The sequence below is a fragment of the Gracilinanus agilis genome, chromosome 6, assembly GCF_016433145.1.
Source record: "Gracilinanus agilis isolate LMUSP501 chromosome 6, AgileGrace, whole genome shotgun sequence".
Taxonomy (NCBI): domain Eukaryota; kingdom Metazoa; phylum Chordata; class Mammalia; order Didelphimorphia; family Didelphidae; genus Gracilinanus; species Gracilinanus agilis.
The window spans coordinates 270,803,182-270,826,574 of NC_058135.1; the positions used below are offsets into that span (position 1 = coordinate 270,803,182).

Consider the following 23,393-nt stretch of genomic DNA (forward strand, 5'->3'; position numbering starts at 1 on the left):
CCCAGCTGTGTGACCCTGGGCAAGTCACTTGACCCCCATTGCCCACCCTTACCACTCTTCTGCCTTGGAGCCAATACACGGTATTATTCCAAGATGGAAGGTGAGGGTTTATAATCCTTCCCCAAACTTTCCTTGATGAGCCATTTTGTAAGGGCTGCCCTTTTCCTCTGACTTCTTTGTGCGGAGGATCCTTGTCACCTGTTGGACTGTAAGGAATAGGACCTGCCTTCTTAAATGCTGTCTGTCCCCCAGAATGCTCAGCACGGTGCTCTGTCCATCCTGGGCTTAATAAATGTCTGTTGAATTGAACTGAACCGAAAATTAAATGTGAAGTACTCTCACTGAAACACGACCACACTGGAATCCCCAAATAGCAGCAAACATGTTTTAAAATGTTACTTTAACTCCTTCCAGGAGAAGCACCACAGCAGCCCCTCTCCTTTAGCAGCTCTGATGCCAGCCCCATTGTACAGGTGTCCAAAGTGAGGACGCTTTTGGCAACAAAGGATTGCTGCCACCAGGAGGCTAAGAAATGTACCTTTTATTGGAAGGCCAGAATTTAAAAGTAGCTGTTTTAAAACGAATGTGAAATCCTTTCCTTGGCACAAGCTTTCCAAAGAAAGCAAAATGAGACAAGCTTAACATCTCAAATTCTGAATATTATTTCAAGGAAAAAACAGAACTGTTTTTTAAAATTTTAAATTAGGCATTAATTATCAGCAATTTTATTTTTAATTAAGCCTTTCCTTACAGCACTGATACTCCAACCCTTTTCCCCGAGACTCCTGGCAGGAGACCCGGAGAGCATAATGGAATTTTCTGTTTTCATTGACCTAGACTGGGTAAAGATAGCATCTATTATAAAGCTCACTTTGAAATTATTTCTAGGTTAAATGCTGAGGTAAAGAAAGTAACTGGATGAAAACTTTCCCTTCACTAATCTAGAAACTTCAGTAGTTCTCATGAATTGTCACAAGTCTAACCTATTATTTCTGACAAGGAATTAGAAATGAGGCTGTACTTTTTCCCTTGTCACAGGGATTTTCCCACAATGCAAAGCGTATTTGCTAACATCCTTCTGACTACTTATCACTACCCAAAATTCCACAGGTCCAAATTCTCTCAGTCAGAAGCCAATGAGTCCTGTGGGCTCACTTCACGACTTTTCACAAGACTTTGCCCAATCATGGTACTAGCTAGGTCCTTCTTCTAAAAGGACTGATGCCCTTAGGACAGAGAAGCTTCTTGAGAATTCTGCCATTTAAAATAATACACAAGCTGGCCTCCTCTCCAGGACAGGTCTATGAAATAAAGACACTGATAATATCAGAGGCAATCAGCCAGTCAGAAGCGAGTCTGACAGACAAAAGAATCAGGATGTATAAACCCTGAACAGCTGCACAGAAGACTAGAAACCACCACTCTCCACGCATGCAAAAATAACAGGGGTAAAGAGTGGCCTGCGCCCTCCCTGGCAGAGGAAGCCCTCTCAGTAACATGGAGCAGCATCTTCTGGAGAGCTGCCAAGAGTGGGAAGAGGTTAAGTGACTTACCCAGGGGCACCAGGCCATGGCCTGCCAGAGGCAGCTTCTGAACCTCCATATTAACAATATGGCTGGCCTCTGGGACACTTTATACCCAAATCTTTTCCCTTGTTCACCTCAGAGGTACAAAATGAAGCCAGAATAGGGCTCTGTCTGCATTCTCCCGGGGCTCTCCTAGGGGGTGGGCCTTGAAGTGGAGGGGAAGGGCTCCTCGCTCCTCTGTGAGCATAAAAAAGAGGATGGAGGGGGCAGCTGGGTAGCTCAGTGGATTGAGAGTCAGGCCTAGAGACGGGAGGTCCTGGGTTCAAATCTGGCCTCAGACACTTCCCAGCTGTGTGACCCTGGGCAAGTCACTTGAACCCCCATTGCCCACCCTTACCACTCTTCTACCTAGGAGCCAATACACAGAAGTTAAGGGTTTAAAAAAAAAAAAAAAAAAAAGGATGAACTTCCTTCCCACGCTGGACCACATGAAGAGAGAAGATGTGCCACAGTGTCTCTAACAATCACCAGTACGTGATGTGAGTCAAGTTCAAACATGCAGGAACGACTCCATCCCCAGCGCGGGGTTTGGTCCAGGGCTTAGAGGGGAACACATTGGTTTCCAGCCGGGATAGGATGCCTGAGCAACTAGATCCGGCTCTCGGAGGAACAGATCTAAACTGAGATCGCACAAACTGGTCCAATCGGGCTACAAACGACATCAAGACTGAAATCAAAGTCACTGGGAAAAAGAGGAGAAGCATGAAATTTAGGGTGCTTTTTCCTCAAACACAAGTGAATCACCTCCATAGCACTCACTGACTGACAGGTGTAAGGATGGACCTGAAAGAAGTCTGATCCGTTTTTGCTTAGTCACTGATGGTGCTTCCAGTCAATCTTCCTTCTTGAAGACGAAAACAAGTGACCCAAAGCTCAACAGAGGAAAAGCTGGCTTAAGTGAGCCCAAACCCACAAAACGGATGCAGTCTGAACTAAGGGAGCCCAAACTCGGCCTGACCCCGTCACACCCCACCAGCACCCCAAATCTGTGAAGATAGTGAATGCCAAACTACAAAAACTCCACCCACTGGGTCAGTCCAATCTGCAGCAAGCTCCAAGGGGCTTCTCCCGGAGCTGGGTGGCAATGACACTCCTGGAGCTTTTTTTTGGAGAGAGATGAAGTCTGAACCTGGTCCACACCTTCGTTCAATCCAGCCTGGATCCAACCAAGAACTGTCCCCATAGCACGAGTAGTCACAGGCTTTGCCCGAAAACTCCTAGTGAAGGGGAATCTCCTATTTCCCTAAGACAGTCAGAAAGCACTTTTTAAGCACCGACTCTATGCCTGACCCTGGGTGAGGCCCTGGAGAGCAAAGAAAGGGAAAAGGCAGTCCTTGTCTAACAAGGGAGGCAACATGCAAACAATCATGGAGAATCCCTAGAGGAAAGGGACCAGCAATAAAGGAATCCAGAAAGGCTTCTCCAAGAAGCTGCCTCTTTACATTTCTCTCACACCCCCACTCATTTATTCTCTTTTTTTACATTTTTAAACTCTTAACTTCTGTGTATTGGCTCCTAGGTGGAAGAGTGGTAAGGGTGGGCAATGGGGGTCAAGTGACTTGTCCAGGGTCACACAGCTGGGAAGTGTCTGAGGCCAGATTTGAACCCAGGACCTCCCATCTCTAGGCCTGACTCTCAAGCTACCCAGCTGCCCCCCCACTCATTTATTCTTAAAAGAGACAAGCCTATAAATCTTGGACCCACACCCATAAGCCTAGGAAAATCCTATCATGCAACAGAGATACCTGATGGCGGAGAGTCAGTCATCAGGACAGCCCAATTTTAAGTGTAAATGCAGCTGTCTCTGCTCCCAGCTCAGCTCCCTGGATGAGGAATCCCCACCCGATCTGAAAGGGGCAGAAAGGAAGAAACAACAGAAGACACAGAAGTGGCCACACCATGCTTGCCAGACACATGGGAGAAGAGCTGGAGCCAAGGGGCTTCTTAAGAGCTTCTGAGGGTGCCAATCAGATGGAAGTAGCCAGAGGGGGAGGGGCAGCAGGGGCGTGACCCCCAAAAGGTTTATCTGTGAAACTGTCCTCTCCTCCTCCCTGCACCTTCTTTCCCCTAAAAAGGCAGAGCTTAACTGACAGGAGAAAAGATGCAACGCGTTCCCCGTCCCTCAGTCTGCTAGGAATTCTAGCAGAAGCAGGGAAGGAGGACAAAGGACAAAATCCTTTAAAAATCATGACAGTGACGATAATAATGATGCTGTGACTTAAGAATTACAAACCCCCATAGGTTGAGGGGCTCCTCGGAGGCCCCCATTCACGGGAGTTTAGTTTATCCCCATATTCCAGAGGAAGAAACCAAAGAGCAGAAAGGTTCGGGGACTTGGGCGACTAATGCCAGAGGGTTCCCAATGCCCAGGGCAACGCTGTACCTACTCTGTAGGTGGCACTCCTTACCCAGTGGGTCACACAGCAGCACTGAACGACCAAGCAGCCACAGGCAGAGGCCAGCTGCTATCTCAGAGGACAGCAACTCTTCCAACTTGGGTAATTACTGATCATTTCCCCCATTCAGAAGGATAAGATGAACATGCCTCATGCCGAGTTAAAGAAGGGAATAATGAAATAAAAATAGTAAAGGAAAGAGAAGACAAAAAGGAAAGACAGAGAATCAAGAAAAAGAAATGATGGTCAAGTTTAACAGATGCCAATGGGCAAACATTTGTGATGCTCTAAGGACAACTTTCCCACAATGGACTCTAAAGGCACAGCGCTGAGCAGGGAAATTCAAAGCAGGAAATCTGCTGAATTTTTAGAGGTTTTCATGACAGATATTTTAAAATGGCTTCAAAATCTGCTAAAGCTGTCTATTGTTATCTCTTAGGATACTTTTTTTTAAAATTTATTTTAATTAAATTTTTTTAAACCCTTAACTTCTGTGTATTGGCTCATGGGTGGAAGAGTGATAAGGGTGGGGGACTTAGGATACTTTTTGGTCTTTGGGCTTAGACATTTAAACTTGTGTGCAACAGTATTTCACTCTGACTTAAAAAAAAATGAAAATATTCCACTTGAGAGTAGGGCACAGAGGCATCTAGGTGACTCAGAGGATAACATGCTAGGAGATCCTGGGTTCAAATCTAATCTCAGACACTTCTTGGCTGTGTGGCCCTGGGCAAGTCACTTAACTCCCACTGCCTAGCCCTTACAGCTCTCCTACCTTGGAATCAATAGAAAGTAAGGGTTTAAAAAAATCCAAAAAGTAGGTCGTGAATGAGACAGATTTTTAGACATAGTTAATGTGAGAATTTGTTTCTCTTGGGTAAGCATATTTATTATAATTTATAACAAATCACACATATATTATTGTTATACTACATATTACATTGTATGTATGTGTGTCTGTGTGTCTGTGTGTAAATAAATAGTAATTAAAAAAAAAAGTAGGATTATAACTCTGTCTTGACCCTCTCTAGGATGCTGGATTCAAGAATGTCAGCATTTTTGTCATTTGTTTAGCCTAATTCTAAACGGCTTCCAGGAAAGCTGGAAAGAAAACCCCACCAGCAGTATATTAATGTGTCTGTCTTCCAAAACCCCTCCAATATTGACTAGTTCTAGATTTGCCCATTTGCTGAGTGTAAGGTGAAATCTGAGAGCTGTTTTGGCTTGTATTTCTCTTATTAGTGACTAAGAGCAATCTTTCACATGGTTGTCAACAGTTTGCAATTTATCTTTAGAGAATTCATATCCTCTGACCACTTATCCACTAGGAAATGGCTCTTAGTCATAAAAATTTGTGTTAATTACCTATACATCTTAGATACCAGAACCCGTATCAAAGATATGTAATGCAAAAATATTTTCCCTCAATCAAGTTTCCCATCTTATTGTGGCTTCAAAGATTTTGCTCATGCAAAATCTTTTCAATTTCATGTAAATGAAACTATCTATTAAATTTATTTTTTATGATCTTCTCTATCTCTTATTTGGTTGTGAATTCTCTTCCCAGTCACAGTTGTGAAAGGTTCCCAATCTCATTCTAATTGTTTAATGAGGTGACCTTTTTATATTTGGGCCCATTATGAGCTTATTGTGATGTGGTGTAAGTTGTTGGTCTAAAATTAATTTCTGCCAAACTGCTTTCCAGTTTTCCACCCAAATTTTGACAAATATAGAGAGTTCTTCCTTAAATAGTTTATGTTCTTGGGTTGAATACTCTTTCCTTAGCTTGAAGGCAATGGCAGATTAACTGAAACTTTTATACACATTTGCCTAGAAATCCTGATGAACTGCTATAAGTTTTCCTGCTATACTAAAATTTACAGGGAAAAATCTGAAAGTTACAAAAATAAGAACACTTCCCAATTTTAGTGAATTCTTTTCCTAGTAATTTAGCTTTTCAAAATAAGCTAACTCTTCAAGACATGTCTTGAACTTAAGGATAATCCCTTCCTAAAGTAATAGATATACATATATGTGTGTATACATGCCGAGTATTTCTCAGAGATAATAGAAGTACCAAATAAAATAATATTTGTATGTATAAATATGCTAATGGAACTATGAATTAAATTATTATGAGTATTCTTTCCACAACCTTTCCATGACTTTTCTCTAACATGATCCTTGCCTACATCTTTCCATAAATCTTTCAGGGAAGACCTATCCAATAAGCTGAAGGTCCTAAATCTCTTACTTTTAGAACTGTGATAACACTGATGCAGCCCTCCAGATACCTGCTGTCTATTATTTTATATGACCACACAAGGTTTTCAGCCCTATATTCCCAATCATGTTTTTTATGCCACTTTTGTGCAAAAGTTATAGTAACTTACTATATATATTATCTATTATATTCGCCATTTGTCTTTTCCACTTCTCTGTGTTCTTTATAGTCTTTTGATATGGTGGCATTTCATGATTCATAGTAATACCAGGAAAACACTGACACATGGAAATGAGTTAATGACAACCACATGAAAACACCTGGAAATAATCATTTTTTCCCCTGACTCTTCAGAAGGGGGATAATTTTTTTAAAGCAAAACTATTAAGCTAAGATAAACAATGTATTTACCAGAACAGGCCCTATTTCAATATGCTAGATTTCTAATTTTTTTTAAAGTCTGGGTCCTCCAACTCAGGATGAACAAACAGTAGCTATTCCCAGGCCTGATCTTATTTCTGACCTGCGCAGATATTCTGATCTGCTCTGATTCTAACCTGGGCTGGTTCACTCCAACTTGGAGCCCTGGCGGTACCGTGACCCAGAAGCTCAGCATACTGACAACAGACTTAGTATGGAAACCTCAACTCCAAAGCCCCAAAGTCTCAGCCTCCCTGGCAGGAAGGATTACAGGGGGGCACCACCAGGCCCAGCTCAATTCCTAATATATAAAAATCTCTTGAGATTATTGTTTACCAGGATTTTAAAAATTTAGACCCTGCTTGAAACAAATGCATTTTGGTTTAGCATCAGGCAACATGAGAATTTAGGACCTTATCCAAGTCGATATACTTGTTTGTAAACAGAATATGGGCCACACACTGTTCACTAAAGAGAATGGCCAATTTAATTTCCTTCCCTTTATTCAAGCATTAAGGGAAACTACTTTCAAATACTAGTGTGATTCTAAATCTCTAAGGGACGCATCCATCCGAAAGGGCAAATAAAGCTAATTTTCTAGGTTTTCACTTTTCAAACCTTGTATTCAAACCTGGTTTCAGTTACAGTAAAATTAGTCCTGAGACGTTCTTCATTTTTCACATGGAAACCAGACGGTAAAATGACACTCAGATCGGATCTAAACGTTTAGGAGCTATACTTGAGATCTGACGGCCTGGGTTCCAATTCCACCACACTTGTTAGCAATGTGACCGACTGTAGGAAAGTCAGAAATAGGCAAACTATTAGATGGGGATGTCCCTGTGGCAGCCCCTCCAGCAGGGGAAGGCAGTAACCTTGGAGGTGAGCCACTGTACTTTGGGGAACACCTCATCGCCCAACTTTCCCTTACATCGAACTGAAGTGTGCTCCCTGCCATTTGGACCTAGTCCACCCGCCTCTGCCCCCTGAGGCCAAGCAGAGCAGCTCGAATCCCCTCCCCTGGCACAGCCTCTCAGATGTCTCGGGAGGTCCTTCTCTCACCCCCTTCTCCAGACGCTTTGAGCCAATCTCACGGATTCCCCGTGATCCGAGGGCCTCCCGTCATCCCAGCGGCCCCTCCTCGAGCCATTCTTCGTGTCCTTCCTCCCTGGGGGGCTCCAGAACCCCCCGACATTCTAACTAGGATCCGACCACGGCGGCGTTCCAGGGGCTGCGCCTCTAAGGCGGCCTCTCCGGATCCACGCCCGGCTCCTTTACAGGGTTGGGTGAGTCGGCAGGTGTGCTAGGCCGAAGCCATACAAACGGGAGCCAAACAGCGCTCTGCGTCGGTGTGGAAGGCGGCGGCGTCGCTCCGCCATTTTCAGACTTGTTTCGGGAATGGGGCGCACGGCTCCTTTCGGGACCCTTTGTCTCTGGAGACGAGGCCGCTACGCTATGGAGTGGCGCCTCCCCGTGCCCCTCCCGGAAGGCTCGGGCTAAGCCTCCCTCCACCTTCCCAGCTGCCTCAGGTTCCTCCTCCAACCCCGCGTGCCGCCCCTTCCCTTGTTCTCGCTCCTCCTCCTGACCTCCTCGGGCCTTGCCCCATCTCGCCTTGGATGCCGCTTCCTTCTGCTCGGGCCGCCACACCTAAACACTTTTCTCACCAAATGGATCCCGCCTGGTTCTGTCTGGCAGGTCCTGGTTTTCCCGAATGCCTCTGACCCTCCCCTGGGACTGGGAGAACAAAAGCGCCGCTTCCTTTCGGGGGTCCCTCCCAGTTACTGCCCCTTCCTCACTCTCCCTTGGCTCCTCGGGCCGCTGCCTCATCCCCAGGGCAGGGCCCGCGAGCTGGAGAAGCGCCGCTTCCTCGGCCGCCCACCACAGGGATGACGAAGGGAAGGAGACAAGGCGCACGACGACCACCCGCCATGGGAACGCGCCACGGGCACGGCAGCAGAGACCAGAGCACGGGACGCGTCACCGGGGTCGGCTCGCCTCAGGCCGCCCCACGCCGCCTCGCCGTGCCCTTGCCAGGAGGGCCCGAGCCAGAACGGAGCCGGCTGCCTTGCTCGAGTCTTTGCTGCCCTCACACGGCTCCAGCGGCGCCACATTGAGCCAATGCTGCCCCAAGCAAAGAGATCATTAATAAACGCTTGAATTTGCCCAAACCATTCAATAGGGCAACGGGATGAAGCAATATCCTCTGAATAAAGATCTTCAAAGACAAAGCGGGTTATCTTCTATGTGAACAATCAGTTTAAAAAATTTGGATTCTAAGAGAAAGGGAATGGCGAGGGTACCAGCTCTTTAAAGAACCCTAATCTTTTATCTCAGAAGTGATACTAAGGCAGAAGGGCAGTGAGGGCTACGCAATCAGGGTTAAGGGACTTGCCCAGGGTCACACAGTTAGGATGTATCTGAGGCTGCATTTGAACCCAGGTCTTCCTGACTCCAGGCACTCTATCCACTATGCTACCCAGATGTCTATGGAATAGATTTTTTTTTAAAGCAGTTTAAGTTACTAGTATAATGACTCATTAATCCATTCACAAGCATTATTAAAAAATAATATTAGCTAGTATTTATATTGTAAATATTCTGTGCCAGACACTGTGCAGAGCGCCTTACTAATACCATCTCGTTTGATCCTCCCAACTCCTGGGAATTAGGTGCTATAATGACCCTCAATTGAGATGAGGAAATGGAGGCAAGCTGAGGTGAAGAGACTTGCCCAGGGCCATAGCGCTGGGAAGTGTGTGAGGCAGGACCCATTCGCTTCACCAGCTAGCCAGACAAAGCTTACTTGAAGGCCAGGCCGGCTGAAGAGACGACAGAGGCCCGAGGAGACCCGGCGCTCAGGAAGCTCACATGGAAACAATCCTGCGCCCACAAGTCGATGCGGAGTGGGTGGAGGGGCGAGAAAAGGCTCGCTTTGGTGCCATCCTGAAGAAAGGCAGGGAGAGGATTCCCGGCCCCAAGGAGGCTGAACAAGGGATGAGAACGTGCCGTGGCCCACAGCCTATGGGTGAAAGGTGAAGGAGGAGGCCCAGTCGAGGGCCGAGAAAGGAACATCTGTCTGTATCCTCCAGGTGAAAACGAGGACACTCGGCACCTCAGGGCAGATGTGTCGCGGGTGAGCGTGTAGAAAGCGGGGATGATGCGAGGCCCGGCACCCAGAAGGACGGGCTGAATCCTGAAAAGTGAGCAGGACACTGTGGCGATGGGAAGCCGTCCTGCAGGCCTGGAGCTCAGGAGAGAGGCTCGCGCGCAACAGTCCAGGACCTGGTCAATGAGACCATGGAGACCAAAGAACCTGGGGCACCTGCTTATGACAGGAAGCCAGATGAAAGGACTTTTGTTTTTTCCCTTTGTCTGTTTTGCGTTAATCAATCAAAAACTAAAAGTACCCCTACTTAACACTTAGTAGGTCACTAAGTAAGAGAGTTCACAAGTCACTTACTAGGAAAAAAAGTTCACATCCCCAAAAGCCACAAGCATTAGGAGGCTGTAATTGGTTCCCATGAAGTGGGAGAGAGACAGGAAGTGATGTGGAAAAGGAGCTATAAAAGGCAAACTGGAGGAGAATTCCTTCATTCCTTCCTTGGCTCTTTGGCGAGGACTTTCTCTCAGCACTTCGGTGGGCCACTCTCTTCAGCATGAGTTCTGGTGAAGACTCTTGGAGGTCTTGGCCTCGTGCACTGAAGGTTCTTGGCAGTTTTTCAGTGTCTTCTGGCTCTTTGGATTTCAGCTTCCTGATTAGGACTTTGGATTCTGGTGTGATTCACTTTTGGATTCACATTCGCAGTCTAGAGGTACTAGGATTAAGTCTGAGGGTATTTGTTCCTAGGCGATTTTTTTGTACCTCTTTCCCACTTTGATATCTCTACCCTGCTGTAGATAAAAGCTGCTAACAGTCACTTTGACTTAAGAAGTTAATTATTTTTATAAATGGTGACTACAACAATAATTTTTTAAATTCTTATATTTATCAAACCCATTTTAATGATTACACGGAGAAAGAATCAGCAGAGAAGCTTGGGAAGGAGAAGACAGACAGAAAGAATGAGAGGAAAGTAGCATCACAAGAACCCAAAGAAGAAATTGTCCACAATCAGTGTCAAGCTCTGCAGAGAGATCCAAGATGGGAAACAACAGCCACTGAACGTGGCAGTTCTGAGGCCCGAGGCCCTGGCCTTCCTCCTCTCTCTCACCATCACTCAGCCACATCTCTTCCTCACACATTCACTCAACCAAATTTGTCTGTTTGCTTCAAATTACAGCAGTCGTTGTACCCAGCCCAGGGTCCTTCTCCCCAACATCTGCTCTTTCCCGACCCCTGGCCTTCTACAAGGGAACATCAATACTCTTGCTGGTGCTTCCTCAACTTTCCCAAGCTCTCGATACTTCAGTCTTAGATCTTCATTCCCCTCGTCCACAGGTAGGGATGCTCTCATTTGGATCTCATCCTTACCCAGAAGTATTAGCGCTTCTGAATAAAAAGCGGACACTCCATTATCGGATCACGATCTCTTATCATCCCATTTCCATTTTCTCTCCCTTTCACACCTATTCTTTTCCCTCACCAAGAGTTCTAATCCATCTACCTAGACTCTATCCATCAGTTTCTGTGGCCCTCTATCTCCTCTAGAATAAAATTAAAAACCCCTGTTCAGTGTTTAAAGCCCTTCATGACCTGGTTGGTCCCAACCCATCTTTCCAGCCTCAGCAGACAACAGTTCCTCCCAGGACTCAGAGATGCAGCCAAACCAGCCTTCTCTCTACCAAAGGGTTCTCATTCATTCATTCGTTATCTCGTGTTCTCTCTCTCTCTCTCTCTCTCTCTCTACTTTGTAATGGCTCTCCTAATGCCTGGATTATAGTCCCTCTTCATCTCTACCCCACAGAACCCTTCTTCTCCTTCAAGGTACAGCTCAGGCACCACCTTTTACAGAAATTCTTTCCTGATCTCCTAAATGCTGGTGCCTCTACCTCTCCCTAATTATCTTTTATTTATCTATTCTGAATTTATTTGTATTGATTCTACTTATTCTATATGTAGTTATGTATGTATCTGTTGTCTTCCCCAACAGAAGAGGACTATTTGTATCCCCAGCACCTAAGCAAAGTACCTGGAATACAGCAGGCACTTACTATATACTTACTGTTTGCCTGATGGATATTCTTTCTTCCAGTAGTGAAAACTTATTATATATATTTTCAAAACCTGTTTTGCCAGCATAGACACAGGTAATTAAAAAAAAAAAAAAAAGCAGTCCCATCTCAAGGCTTTGACCAGATTGTCTTCACTTAGAACCATCATCCTAAACAACAAAGAACACACAAGATGAAGACAGCTGATGGAAGTTTAGTTCCAATGCAAGCAGACCTGGCTCACAGAATCTTAGATTTAGAGCTGGAAAAAATGGCGAGATTATTAGTCTAGAACCCTTGTTTTATAGGGAAGGAAACTGAAGCACTGTGGTACCTTGCTAGTTGATAAACACTTGCAGAATTAAACTGAATAGGCCAAGGTCTTAGACTAACTTGGATGAAAAGGTTGTTTGATTTGCCAGGAAAGGAATGAAGCATCTGGGAAGTGCTTCAGAAGTTTCTTTAGCTCAAGAAGCAGACAGCTGCATTCACTGCAAGCTGATAACTGGTCATGAGGAGTACTGTAGGAATGAACCTAAAGCATGGATTACTCCAACAAACTTCTCATCCTTGAGAGAATAATCAAACCTTCTGGCTAGTCGAGTATGGCTTCTGGCAGTAGAGCCCATCGGAAAAGATCAGGTAAAAAGAGAAACCCCATCCCCAAAAACTATTCTGACATTACAGAGGAACAACTCCTCCTGCCTTCAGTGTCTTCGTGTTCTTGGCCAAGACTTCAAAGTTCTTCATTCTTCCTATCAACGTTTCATCGGAGCTGAGTTTAAGCCAACTGGATCTTATCCAGGAGAAGAAAGCCAGTAGATTTCTGAGACACTTCATTTCCTGGGCTTGATACAAAGAAGAGAAAAGGGCTGATGTCACACGTGCATTAGTACAGGGAAGACAACAGCAATGGAGTTTCTCGTGGTAGTTCCATATATCCATTACACTTTGCAGGTAAAAATGTGCATACCGCTTAAGGGATGAGGTCAAACACTCACCGAAGTTCTAGGGACTATAGGAGATTGACATCTTCCACCAATAAATGGCTTTACCAATTCTTCTAGTTTGGCTATGAATCAAGGTCAGAAATACACCATGGTGTTACTGGTATCGAAGGCTGCAGATATTCATGGATCAAGTTACCAATATTCTATTGTAGGAACTAATTTACTTACTTGACTCCAAAGCAATGAGGCCTAAAGGCAGTGTAATTATTGTGCCTAATGTCCTGTTTCAGAAGATATCTGGTAGAATAAGAGTTCACAGAGTAATAAGAATGTACAGTTTAGTAAATAAAACTGAAGTGGGAGTACCGTGATCCATATTTGCAACTGGCCAGTTATATGATCTTGAACAAGATAGTTAATCATTCCAGACCTTGGCTGTCCAATCTGGAAATAAAAGGCCCAAATGCAATATACCACACCTACTTACAATCATGTAGACAAGTATTAAATGGGAAATGTTCTAAGTCCTTGGGAAAGTAGCACTATCGAAACACGAAATGAAGGTGTTACTAAAATGAAAAACCACTGTAACTACACAGCCATCAACTGCTATTTATATAGCCCTCACCTCCAAAAATCTCAGTGTACTTTAATAGATTAATTCCTATGGAGAAATTTTTAACATTTTATAGAGAGGAAAAAAATGAAATGACTAACATAAGATCACTCAGCAAAGTCAGCAGCAGAACTAGGAATAGAGTCAAATCAACAGACTCCCAGGGCATTTTCCAAGTCATTAAGTCATACTTCCTTCCATAGAATAATTGTGTTCTACATATAAGGACTAGTTAAGTCAAAAAACAATAGGTTTTTTTAAAAATGTGGTTTAATCTTTTAAAAAAGATTTGTGTTACTTTTATCTTTTTGAAACATGGAGATAGCTGCTTTTCTAAAAGCATATGCCACTAGCTCACTCTACACTCTACATCTATGAATGGCAGCCACCTGCATCTAGATTTACCCTAGACAAGTAAGACAAGTTATGGCTCCCTGTCAGGTGGACCTCCTATAAAATGTTGGGCAAGGCAGGTTCTAAAGGATGTGGTATCTAGTGCACAAGAGCTTAACTCAGTCTGAAAAGCAAACTGGTAACTAAGAGCAAGGCCTGCCAACTGCTCTAGCTGTCTAAAATGAAAAATAAAAAGGGAGGGGTGGGTGGAGAACCAATTTCCAAAGCTAGTTCTATGTAGCAGCTATTCAAATATACAGTAGAAGAGCAGAGTATTTGTGTACAAATGAGTAATTCCAAGAAAAATATGCCCCTAAAGAAATGTCAAAAACGAATTAATCAGTCTTCACAGAAATACACTGTGGAATAAATGACTGTAAAAACACATTTGCACAAACCAGAGTACAAATGTGAATAGTCAGATACTCCTGTGTGGAATCCATCCCCTTCCTACAGACAGACACAGACATAAAGAAGGCAAGTGACTGCCCAAAGCCAGAGTGAGTCAGAATCCGGGCTGAGAATTCCAATCTTCTAGTCAACCCATGAAAATCAATGTTACTTTCTCCTCCTTTCATTATACTTCTTGCAAATCTAAACCAACACTCTTCCTTTTAGAGTCTTCTATAAGGGAATACTTTTCTTTTACCAGTCCATTTTCCACACCGGTGCTTTATAATTGGCCCCCTACAGCCTACTGGAACCTACACACAGAGGAATGAGGGGTGGCGGGAAGGGAAAAAGGAAAATGTATTTTTCAACCATTTGGTGACCAACATATCTGAATGTTCATAGCAGCCACTATGACTTTTATATATTTTATTTTATAAAATAAAAGCTTCTTGAGGAGAGGGGTTATCTATCATTGATGTATCATTATGAACACAGACTGTTACGATGATCATTTGTACTATTTTTCAATATTAAATTCACAAATTAAGGGTAACTGATAAATGTTTATTAACAATAATAATGCAATCTCTGAGTAGAAGCTTGTCTTCACTAGCAGGTTAAAGGCACTGAGATTAATATTCTCTTTTTGGATTAGATTCTGGCTTGATAATGTAATAAATGAGGGTCTCACAATAGTTTTCAACCTCTTCTGTAAAAGAGTTGATCTAATACAAGAAAGTAATTTGAAGTCATCCACAGTCCCTTTCTTCCATGAAGTTAAACCCTAAGCTGCTTTGACCCCTTCCCCCATTCACATAGCCACCCCTGAGTTCCAGACTATCATAAGAATTTTCTCATTCATCTCCAAAACGTTGGCTTTCCCACCTCCCTATCTGTCCTCCACATGGCAGACAAAGTGATCTGGCCTATCACTCCCCTGCTCAACAAATGAGGGTCCTAGTATTACCTTTAGGTTCAAAACCAAATTCGTCTGGCATGGAAAGCCCTTTGCCATCTGGCTCCACAATGCTTTTTTAGGCTCATCCATCATTTCCTTTAATGCATGCAACAGACCTGACCATGCCAGCCTTCTTGCTGTCCCTCATACTCAACACTCCACCAGTCATCTTCCTGCCATCTCTACCAGTCGTTCCCCCATCCCTGGAGTCATGCCCTCTTCCCCCGTCTATCAGATTCCCAAGATCCCTTCCAAGTCCAATGCAAGAGTCGTATTGTTCATGAGGCCTTTCCTTATCCTTCCAGCTACCAGGCTTTCTCTACCAAATTACCTAGGCTGTATTGTGTATACATTTATATACAGATATAGTCCCTTCCGAAGGAAAGCAAGCTCTCTGTGGGCAGGGGATGTCTCATTTTGCCTTTGTACCTGCACCTGCACCCCCAGAATCTTTCATATTGCTTGGCACACTAGAGGCACTTAATCATCACTGACTGGTTTTTCACAAATGCCAATTTCACAAGAACCATATTTAGATTTCCAAAGCTTTTGCTCTATTTTCTTAATATGCTCACGAACACTCACAATTTCTTAATAAAAAGTATAATTCCTGAGCCTTGTTAAATAATGTCATACTGTCCCAAATGCACCATCATGAAGCTGATCCATTACTGACAGTAAAGGGTACCTCCTCCTTGCTTCTCAGCAGAGTGATGACAGACTGTAAGAATGGAATGATATGACTCCGACTTGGTATACTGGTATGCTTTAGTATTTCTTTGTAATTAAAAAGTATTGTAAAGAGTATTAAAGAGTAATTTGTTGGGGGCATGTAAGTCATTAGCAAGTTCTAAAATTTCAAATTAAATTAAAAACGTTCAAATCAATTAAAATTTTTTAAAAAACTTAAACTCATTAATGTGTTTTTTTTGTTTTGTTTTTTTTTTTTAATGACCACAACACTGAAGGTCTCCAAAGCAGTTTTTATTATTCTACGTTATGTCCATGGAAAGGATTCAGCTCATTTGGATGAGGATTCTATTTATAATCAAATTTTTGTGTCTGTTTTTGATAAAAAGAAACATCTAAAGGTCCAATCACCACAAAGGCTGAGATGCCTCAAAACACAACACCTCAAAAAAGAAAATTTTGTAACGTTAGAGATTCCGCTCTCAGTAAAGACTGAAGTTTCCAGACTCTTTCAGATGAAATTCTAAACCACAAATAGCCATCTCCTTCAGTTCTATAACCCCTGCCTAGAAGAGTTCCCAGCTGTCTCCTGATTCCCCAAATGGTTAAAGCTCTCTCCACCAAAATGACTCTGTAATTATTTGGCAAATATTTTACATGCACTCCTATCTGTGCCCATGCTATTTCCTTCAGTATAACGTAAGCTCTTAGAAAATAGGGATGGTCTGTCTTTGTATCCCCAGTGCCCTACACAGTGCTTGATATACAACAGGCTTTTAATAAATGTGAACTGAATTGAAATGAATTGGATCGGGTAAACTGAAAACACTGGGACTTTCTGATGAGGGACTCAATAGGCTACTTAGAGCTAGATGGATAGTAACTGGTCCAGGCAGAAGATCCCACAGGACAATATTTCCCTAAATGAATGAGTGAATGAGCAAAATAAATAAAAGTATTTATAAGCATTTAATGGTGTCTGGTTTTCCTTTTCTCTTACAAGTAGTATTTAAACAAAAAAACGTATTAAGGGCTAAGGTAGAAGAGCAGGAAGATTGGTGGTGGCCTAAAACTCTCATCAGGAAAAAATTAAGTACAAGTATAAAAAATTTTGAGGAAATTCTTAAAGTTTTGCCAGATACTAAAGAGGTCCATAGAGTAAAGAAGACAGGAACAACAAATAGCAATAGGAAATTTTGCTAAAATAAAGTCATTTGAAGCCAAGTAATATTTTTTTCCATATCTACATTATTGAAAAAGTTATCTTTAGGGGCAGCTAAATAGGACAGTAGAAGAGTGCCAGGCCTAGAAACAGGAGGTCCTGGGTTCCAATCTGACTTCAGGTACTTCCTACCTGTGTGACCCTGGGAAGGAAGAGAGGGAGGAAGTGTCGGTTCTCTTTTGTATCTTTATGTATGCCAAACCAAGCTCCTCTATGGCCTAGGTTAGACTCCCAAGGAGAACATGATTTGCAACCTGCTTTAACTACATATTTAAACATCAAGCTGATAACATTTTTTTTTGGCTCAAACCTGTGATCTCCCTGGTGAGAAAACTCCCTCTGCTAATGCAGATTGGTGACTATTCAGCAACTTGGGTCTTTGAGAGGTGCCTGGAATCCAAGAGTGTCCCGGACTTGCTCAGGAAATGCCAGAGACAGCAACAGAACTCAAACCTTGCTTCTCCAAGGCTTTTTCAACTCTATTAGGCCATCTCCCATAGACACTGTAACATTGTGACGCTTAAAGTGAGACAAATTTCAATCCAAAATCTGTCATGACTTTTCCTTGCTTCTTGAACTTGAGCTTCTCCTTATACTAAAAGTGGGCTGTTAATATGAAGCAATTCAGATGTCTAAAACCCAAGGGACAGGGACAGGCCTCTGAGTGGGGCCGAGGCTGGGGCGCAGAAGGAGTGGCATCTGGGTGGATTGGAGGCGTCCTGAGGGCAGGAGAAGCTGGCACCTTCGAGGAGTGAGTCCTGCATTAGCTCAAGATGAGCCCAAGCTCAGGCCCTCCTCCTCTCTTTGATCTCATTAGCTCCCACATGTTCAAAAATCTCTGCAGATTATCCCCAAATTCCCCCAGTTAGTCCTCCTCGCTCTCCTGGTCTCATATGACTGAGGGCCCACTGGACACATTCTCAGTATCCCACAGGCATCTCAAATTCAATAGATCCAAAAGAGAACGTCGTCCCCAAACCCAGCCACCTGCCCATTTCGGAGGAGGGCAGAGCTACCATACAGCACCCGAGCCGTCCCCAAGTGCCCTTCGCTCTCCCTCACGGCCCATTCCTCTCGATTCCACCCCTGACGTCTCTCTCGCGTCCATCTTCTCCTTTCCACTCCTGCGGCCTCCACCCTGCCGTAGGTCTTTGTTGCCTGGATTACTGCGACTCCCTCCTAACTCGTGTCCTTGACTCCAGGCTCTCCTCTCTCTAATTCATCCTTCAAACTGTTGCAAAACTGAGATTTGTCTAGTCTAAGCCTAACAAGAAGTCGATCACATGCATTTACTGAGTCCATACTATGTGTCAGGCACTGGGCTAAGCAGAACCACGCTGGTGGTTCAGTATTGCTTCTAGAATAAAATACGCATGTACGGCCCTGAAATCTGGTTCCACCTGACCACTGCAGACTGACTCCTGTTACCTCTCTTTAGGCCCTCCCTGCTTTCTCCAGTATTCGGCCTCCATGATTTTGGCCAGGCCATCTCCCCTGCCTCCTCTGCCCCAGGAATTCTCATCTCCATTCAAGACCTACCTCCAGGGCATCTCCTACCCAAAGACCTTTCCTGAGTCCCTCAAGCTTTTGGGGCCCTCCTCCCCTAAAATTCCCCTCTGTTTTGTACTGATTTTTTTTGTACATGTCCTTTTTCTTTGGGAGAAGGTAAGCTCCTTAAGAACAGGTCTTTGTATCCCCAGTGCCTGGCACACACCAGTCACTTAATAAAAGCTTGGTGAACTGAACTGAAGTGACAGCTTCCTGTTTGCCACTTGGTGAAATATGCCGCTAAACATAAAAGATGCAAATTTCTATTAAATAAGTATCCCCAGAGAGAAAAGCATTTAAAAAGAATCAAAAGCCATCTCTGATTAAATTTTATTCCTGCCTACTACAGAAGCGAGCCAGATCTTTGCTTTCATTTTCTTAAGAATATTAAATCTCCCAAAGTTGCTCAATTATATGAAATGGGGCTTTAGAGTCAGTTCTCACCTTCTATATCTCCATCTGAACACGTGAATTTTTCAGCAAATGTGACTCATGCCCTGGCATCCTGTCCAACTAACCCTGAAGCGAGAAAGGTCCTCAAGCTGACTAACGTCAAAAGCTGGAACACTCTCAAATCCATCAACTGGGATGACTTTGAAGAGTTGAATCAGCTTTACAACAGACATAGAACGGCAAAGGTGGTTTATATTTTTCCTTACACATTATTGACCCTTACCCTCCAAACTAGCCCGGTCATTTTCCTCTTCTAATATGCTGGGGAAGAGGGAAGGAGGAGGTAAGAAAAGTTAACTTTGGGGAGAGACTCAATTTTGAAATATGAACTAATCCTCATCTAGTCTACAAAAAAATTATAGTCATTGTTAGGAAGGGGCAACAAAGGCTAGCAAGTTCAGTTTGTCCCTGAACAGAGTTCACAGCTTAATAACTATCATAAAAACCTTACAGTAAAAAAACAACAAAAAAACAATTTGACATAGCAAAAAAAATCTAAGAGGAAAGCACCCTTGAAATATTCTTCAGGTAATGTGTTATTATCTAAAATTAACTTTTAAAAACTCAATTATCAGTTACTGGGAATTATCTAGTGAAAATCTTCACTAAAATAGTATAATAATGTACTATCAAATGTTATTAAAATGATATGCATCACTGTTCTTCTGATTCATGCATTTATAGGGGGTCAGGAGGAGGGGGGAAAAGGTAAGAGAATGGTTTTTGTCAGCTTCCTGAGACACTATGTCTATCAACCACCATCACTCCACCTGGTGGCAAGAGCCACCCAAAACTGGTCAGATGGCCTGGAGAGCCAAATCTTGAAAAAAAAAAACACACACACACGCACGCGTGCTCACGCTCACGTGCACTATCCAGATAGGACTAAAGTGAAAACAGGTGTGACTGATGGCCACCACCCTCCTCCCACTCCAAATGAAAGGCCGCCACCAATCTCTACCATGAGAGGCCCAGGAATCTCTGCCTCTCATTTCTCTGCTGACTCTCTCTACACCTTCCCCTATGGGTAAACTCCGGTTTAATTAATACAGTTAACAGAAGCCTGCCATGAAGCTTTTAGATATTTGCCAGTAACACAAACCCATGGGATACTCTAGTCTGATTTCAACCAAAAATAAAAATGGATAAACAGAGCTCCAACAAAATTAAAACTGAGTCTGACTGCCCACACTTATTTTCACACATGAGGAAAAATAGCAGTTCTTTTAGAAGCCTGGAGCAGACATACTGTATCTTTAGAACACAATGTTAAAAATATGCCCCCCTTTTTCCCTACCTGTTTCTCACTCAAAGCTGTGATTTTGGCTTGGAGTTCATGAAGTTGCTTCTTCAAATCAGCATTCTGATTGGAAAGAAAAAATATCTGTGAGAGAGATAATTTGTTAACGCAGAATAGTAGCAAGAGGATTTCAGGCGCCTATTGTATTACAAAGGATGAACGACTTCAAGCATTTAGCCACTTGAATCTGTTAAGCATTAACTTCGACCAGCTGTATCATGCCCTGATCCAGGAGCCTCCAAGCATGCTTCCAGAACTACCAGGGAGAAGGGCAACTGTCTCCTAGAACGGTTTCAAATTTAGAGGTGGCTCAGCTAAATAAATTAAGAATATACCCACGGCTTTACAGCACCTTACATTAAAACACTACCTTTCTGCCAGAAGTCATATTCTTGGGTTCCATATTTAAAGAAACTCTCCCATTCAAAGACAAAGAAACAAGGTGTGCACCTTCACACCCCCATGTCATATGAAGTACACAGCAGTAGAGGTATGTTTCTCTTTTTTTCCCTCCTTCCTTATTTAGTACAGTGTTTAGTACAGCATAACAATAGTTACAGCCTAGATTTGGAAAAAAATATCATGATTATGACTGCTGAAATGGTCTGACCAACCAGATATTGCCTCTAAGAGCATTTGCTCGCCTCTGAAAATTCTAGGAATTGTTTATGTAGTACACACGCTGTTAAGTATACTCTATCTTTCTCTTACTCAATTGGAAATTAAAACAAATAATAACATTTGCAAATGGTCAATCAGCCCAATAAACACATAATCCAATGAGATTGGTCTTACTTAACCATTCTTTGTAAAATTCATCCAATTCATCCCATCCTAATTTCTATCATGCTTTATGCTCTCATCATCTAGCTCTTCTGACTCAGAAAGAATGCCAGCATGTCTGATACCAGGGCTTCCATAGGAACCCAATGAGTTATTATGCAGGGTCCATAGGATGCTCGGCAGTCAGGCCTCATCTAGAAGAGAACCCAACAAAATAGCCCAGCTTTCTCCATCTGAGACTCTAAGATGAGAGATTGTCTCATCAGGTCATCACATGGTGTGCAACAGAAACAAATACTTCCAAGTCAGAGTCACTGAATAAGTTTGCTTTTAAAATAAGCCAGTATTGTAGTGTTTCTCATTTCAGGTTCTTCATAGAAGGCACAGTGTGCCAATCTAAGACTCATTTTAATAGGTGTTATGTACAAGTTCAAAAAGGAAACACTCATCTTGGAAAAATGGATGGCCAGGAAGGAATGAGTACCATTTACCAGAATCAATGGCTTACACTGAGACACAGGGAAAATTAAGTCACAGAGCCCTATGTTTTTAAAAATAACCGTTTTCTATCTTACTAAAAGAAGATGGGCTAAAATGATATGCCTAAAACTCCAGGGATTTTTTCCTTTAAAATGGTACAGATCTGCTATGTTTAATAAACTATAAAATTTATCCAACTACATATCCATAGTTCCAGGTTTCCTTTGAATTGCTTACAAAAATTAGGAGAGAAATTCTTCTTTTATTTATAGAAATCAAGTTTGGACAAAAATATATTATATTCTCCTTTTATTTATAAAGATCAGGTTTGGACAAAAAACCATATATATATCTATAAAATAATATATTTTTGTCCAAATCTATATGTATATTTACCATATTATGCCATATATATATATATATATATATATATAACTTACAGTTCCTGGAAGTCAGAAAAGTTGTGATGTCACAACAGCCAATGAATTATATAAGGCAAGATAGTAAGTTTTTAATGAGCAGAGAGAAACCAGAATGGTCAAGTCAATATGTACCCACCAAATTCAAGGAAAAGGCCATAGAGTGAGTGCCCTATTTGCCAAAATGATACAAATGGTAATATTTATACCCCCTGAAGACTCAAAATTATTCAAGCTCCGTGTAGAGAAGACCTTGCAAAATTTTGACCCTGAATATAGAGAAGTTTTGAGCAGTCGTAAGTGACCCTGGACAATTACCCAAACACACAAAATAAGAATGAGTAGCAATTATCCTCAGCTACTTTCAACAACTATGAGGCTCCAGAAGGTCTCACAATCACCCAGTGTTCGACAGCAAACGCTTTCATATTTTTGTCAAGATAAAAAAAGCAATTACTATAATAGTAACGGCAAAAAAAAAATAATAGATGAGATGACATCCTATTTACATGAAAAAAATAACTCAAAGGGGAGATTCTTCCCTCAGCTCTTAAAGCATGAAACCCCCTCGGCTAGGATGACTGCTTTTAAAGGCTGGTCAGACAATTCCTTTACAATTAAAGAACTCCTTTAGAAGTTCATTATCAATTTCATTTTCTAACTTGGAGTGAATGAATGAATGAATAAAAGTCCATATTTACCTGTGGATCCTGCTTCATTTGAGCAACCAGTTTCTGATAAAAAGAAGAAGAGAAACGTTAATGTTCTATACGTTAACCTACCAAAGTTGCAATCATTAGGTTCTTTGTATCAATGAAGTCCTAAAGAAAAAGCTACGATTTAAGTTGCTGCTGCTGATTTTTAATTTGAGAAGTTCACAAGAGACCCCAAATCTTGTATGACTCATATCAACAGACATGAATAGAAGACATCCCGATCACCTCATAGGCTAGACTGCCCCCTACTTTGTTATTTGGTCTGAAAATGACTGCTGCCCTAATTTCATAGCTTAGCGTCTCTTTATAATGCCACAGGCCCAAGGAAAACAGAACAAAGAAAATACATCAAAGATAGAGGCTGCCTATTCATATAATCAAGCACAGGATCCTCGGAAGATCTAAGATCTGGCTGGTCCTTGGCACTGCTCTAGCCACACAGGAGACCCAGACTAAGAAGGGACACAGCCACTGTCTTCACTCATGCCAGGGGTATTCTTCTACCTTAACTCTGTTCTTCTAGGTAGGGGAGTGTCACCAGCATAGTGAGCAAATGTGAACAACTCTTAAATTGGGGAAAGAGAAGACCTTCAACCTAGCCCACCTTCTACAGCCAACTCACTTCCTGGAAAGTAGCAGGAATCCTAAAGCTTCTGCAGGACAAAAGAAGACTCTGACACCATTTATCTGGGATT

The 23,393-nt window shown here is 42.6% G+C and overlaps 1 protein-coding gene across 4 annotated transcripts in view; it reads right to left on the minus strand.

The window, feature by feature from the left end:
• PHF21A (PHD finger protein 21A) overlaps nt 1–23,393 on the minus strand; it is a 186,206-nt gene that overhangs the window by 115,235 nt on the left and 47,578 nt on the right. For all 4 annotated transcript variants that reach the window (XM_044680188.1, XM_044680185.1, XM_044680187.1 and 1 more), the window contains 2 exons: nt 22,684–22,716; nt 20,298–20,363 (listed from right to left, as the gene is read on the minus strand). In XM_044680188.1, coding sequence (XP_044536123.1) covers nt 20,298–20,363; nt 22,684–22,716 — 99 coding nt within the window. The remainder of the gene's footprint in view (nt 1–20,297; nt 20,364–22,683; nt 22,717–23,393) is intronic.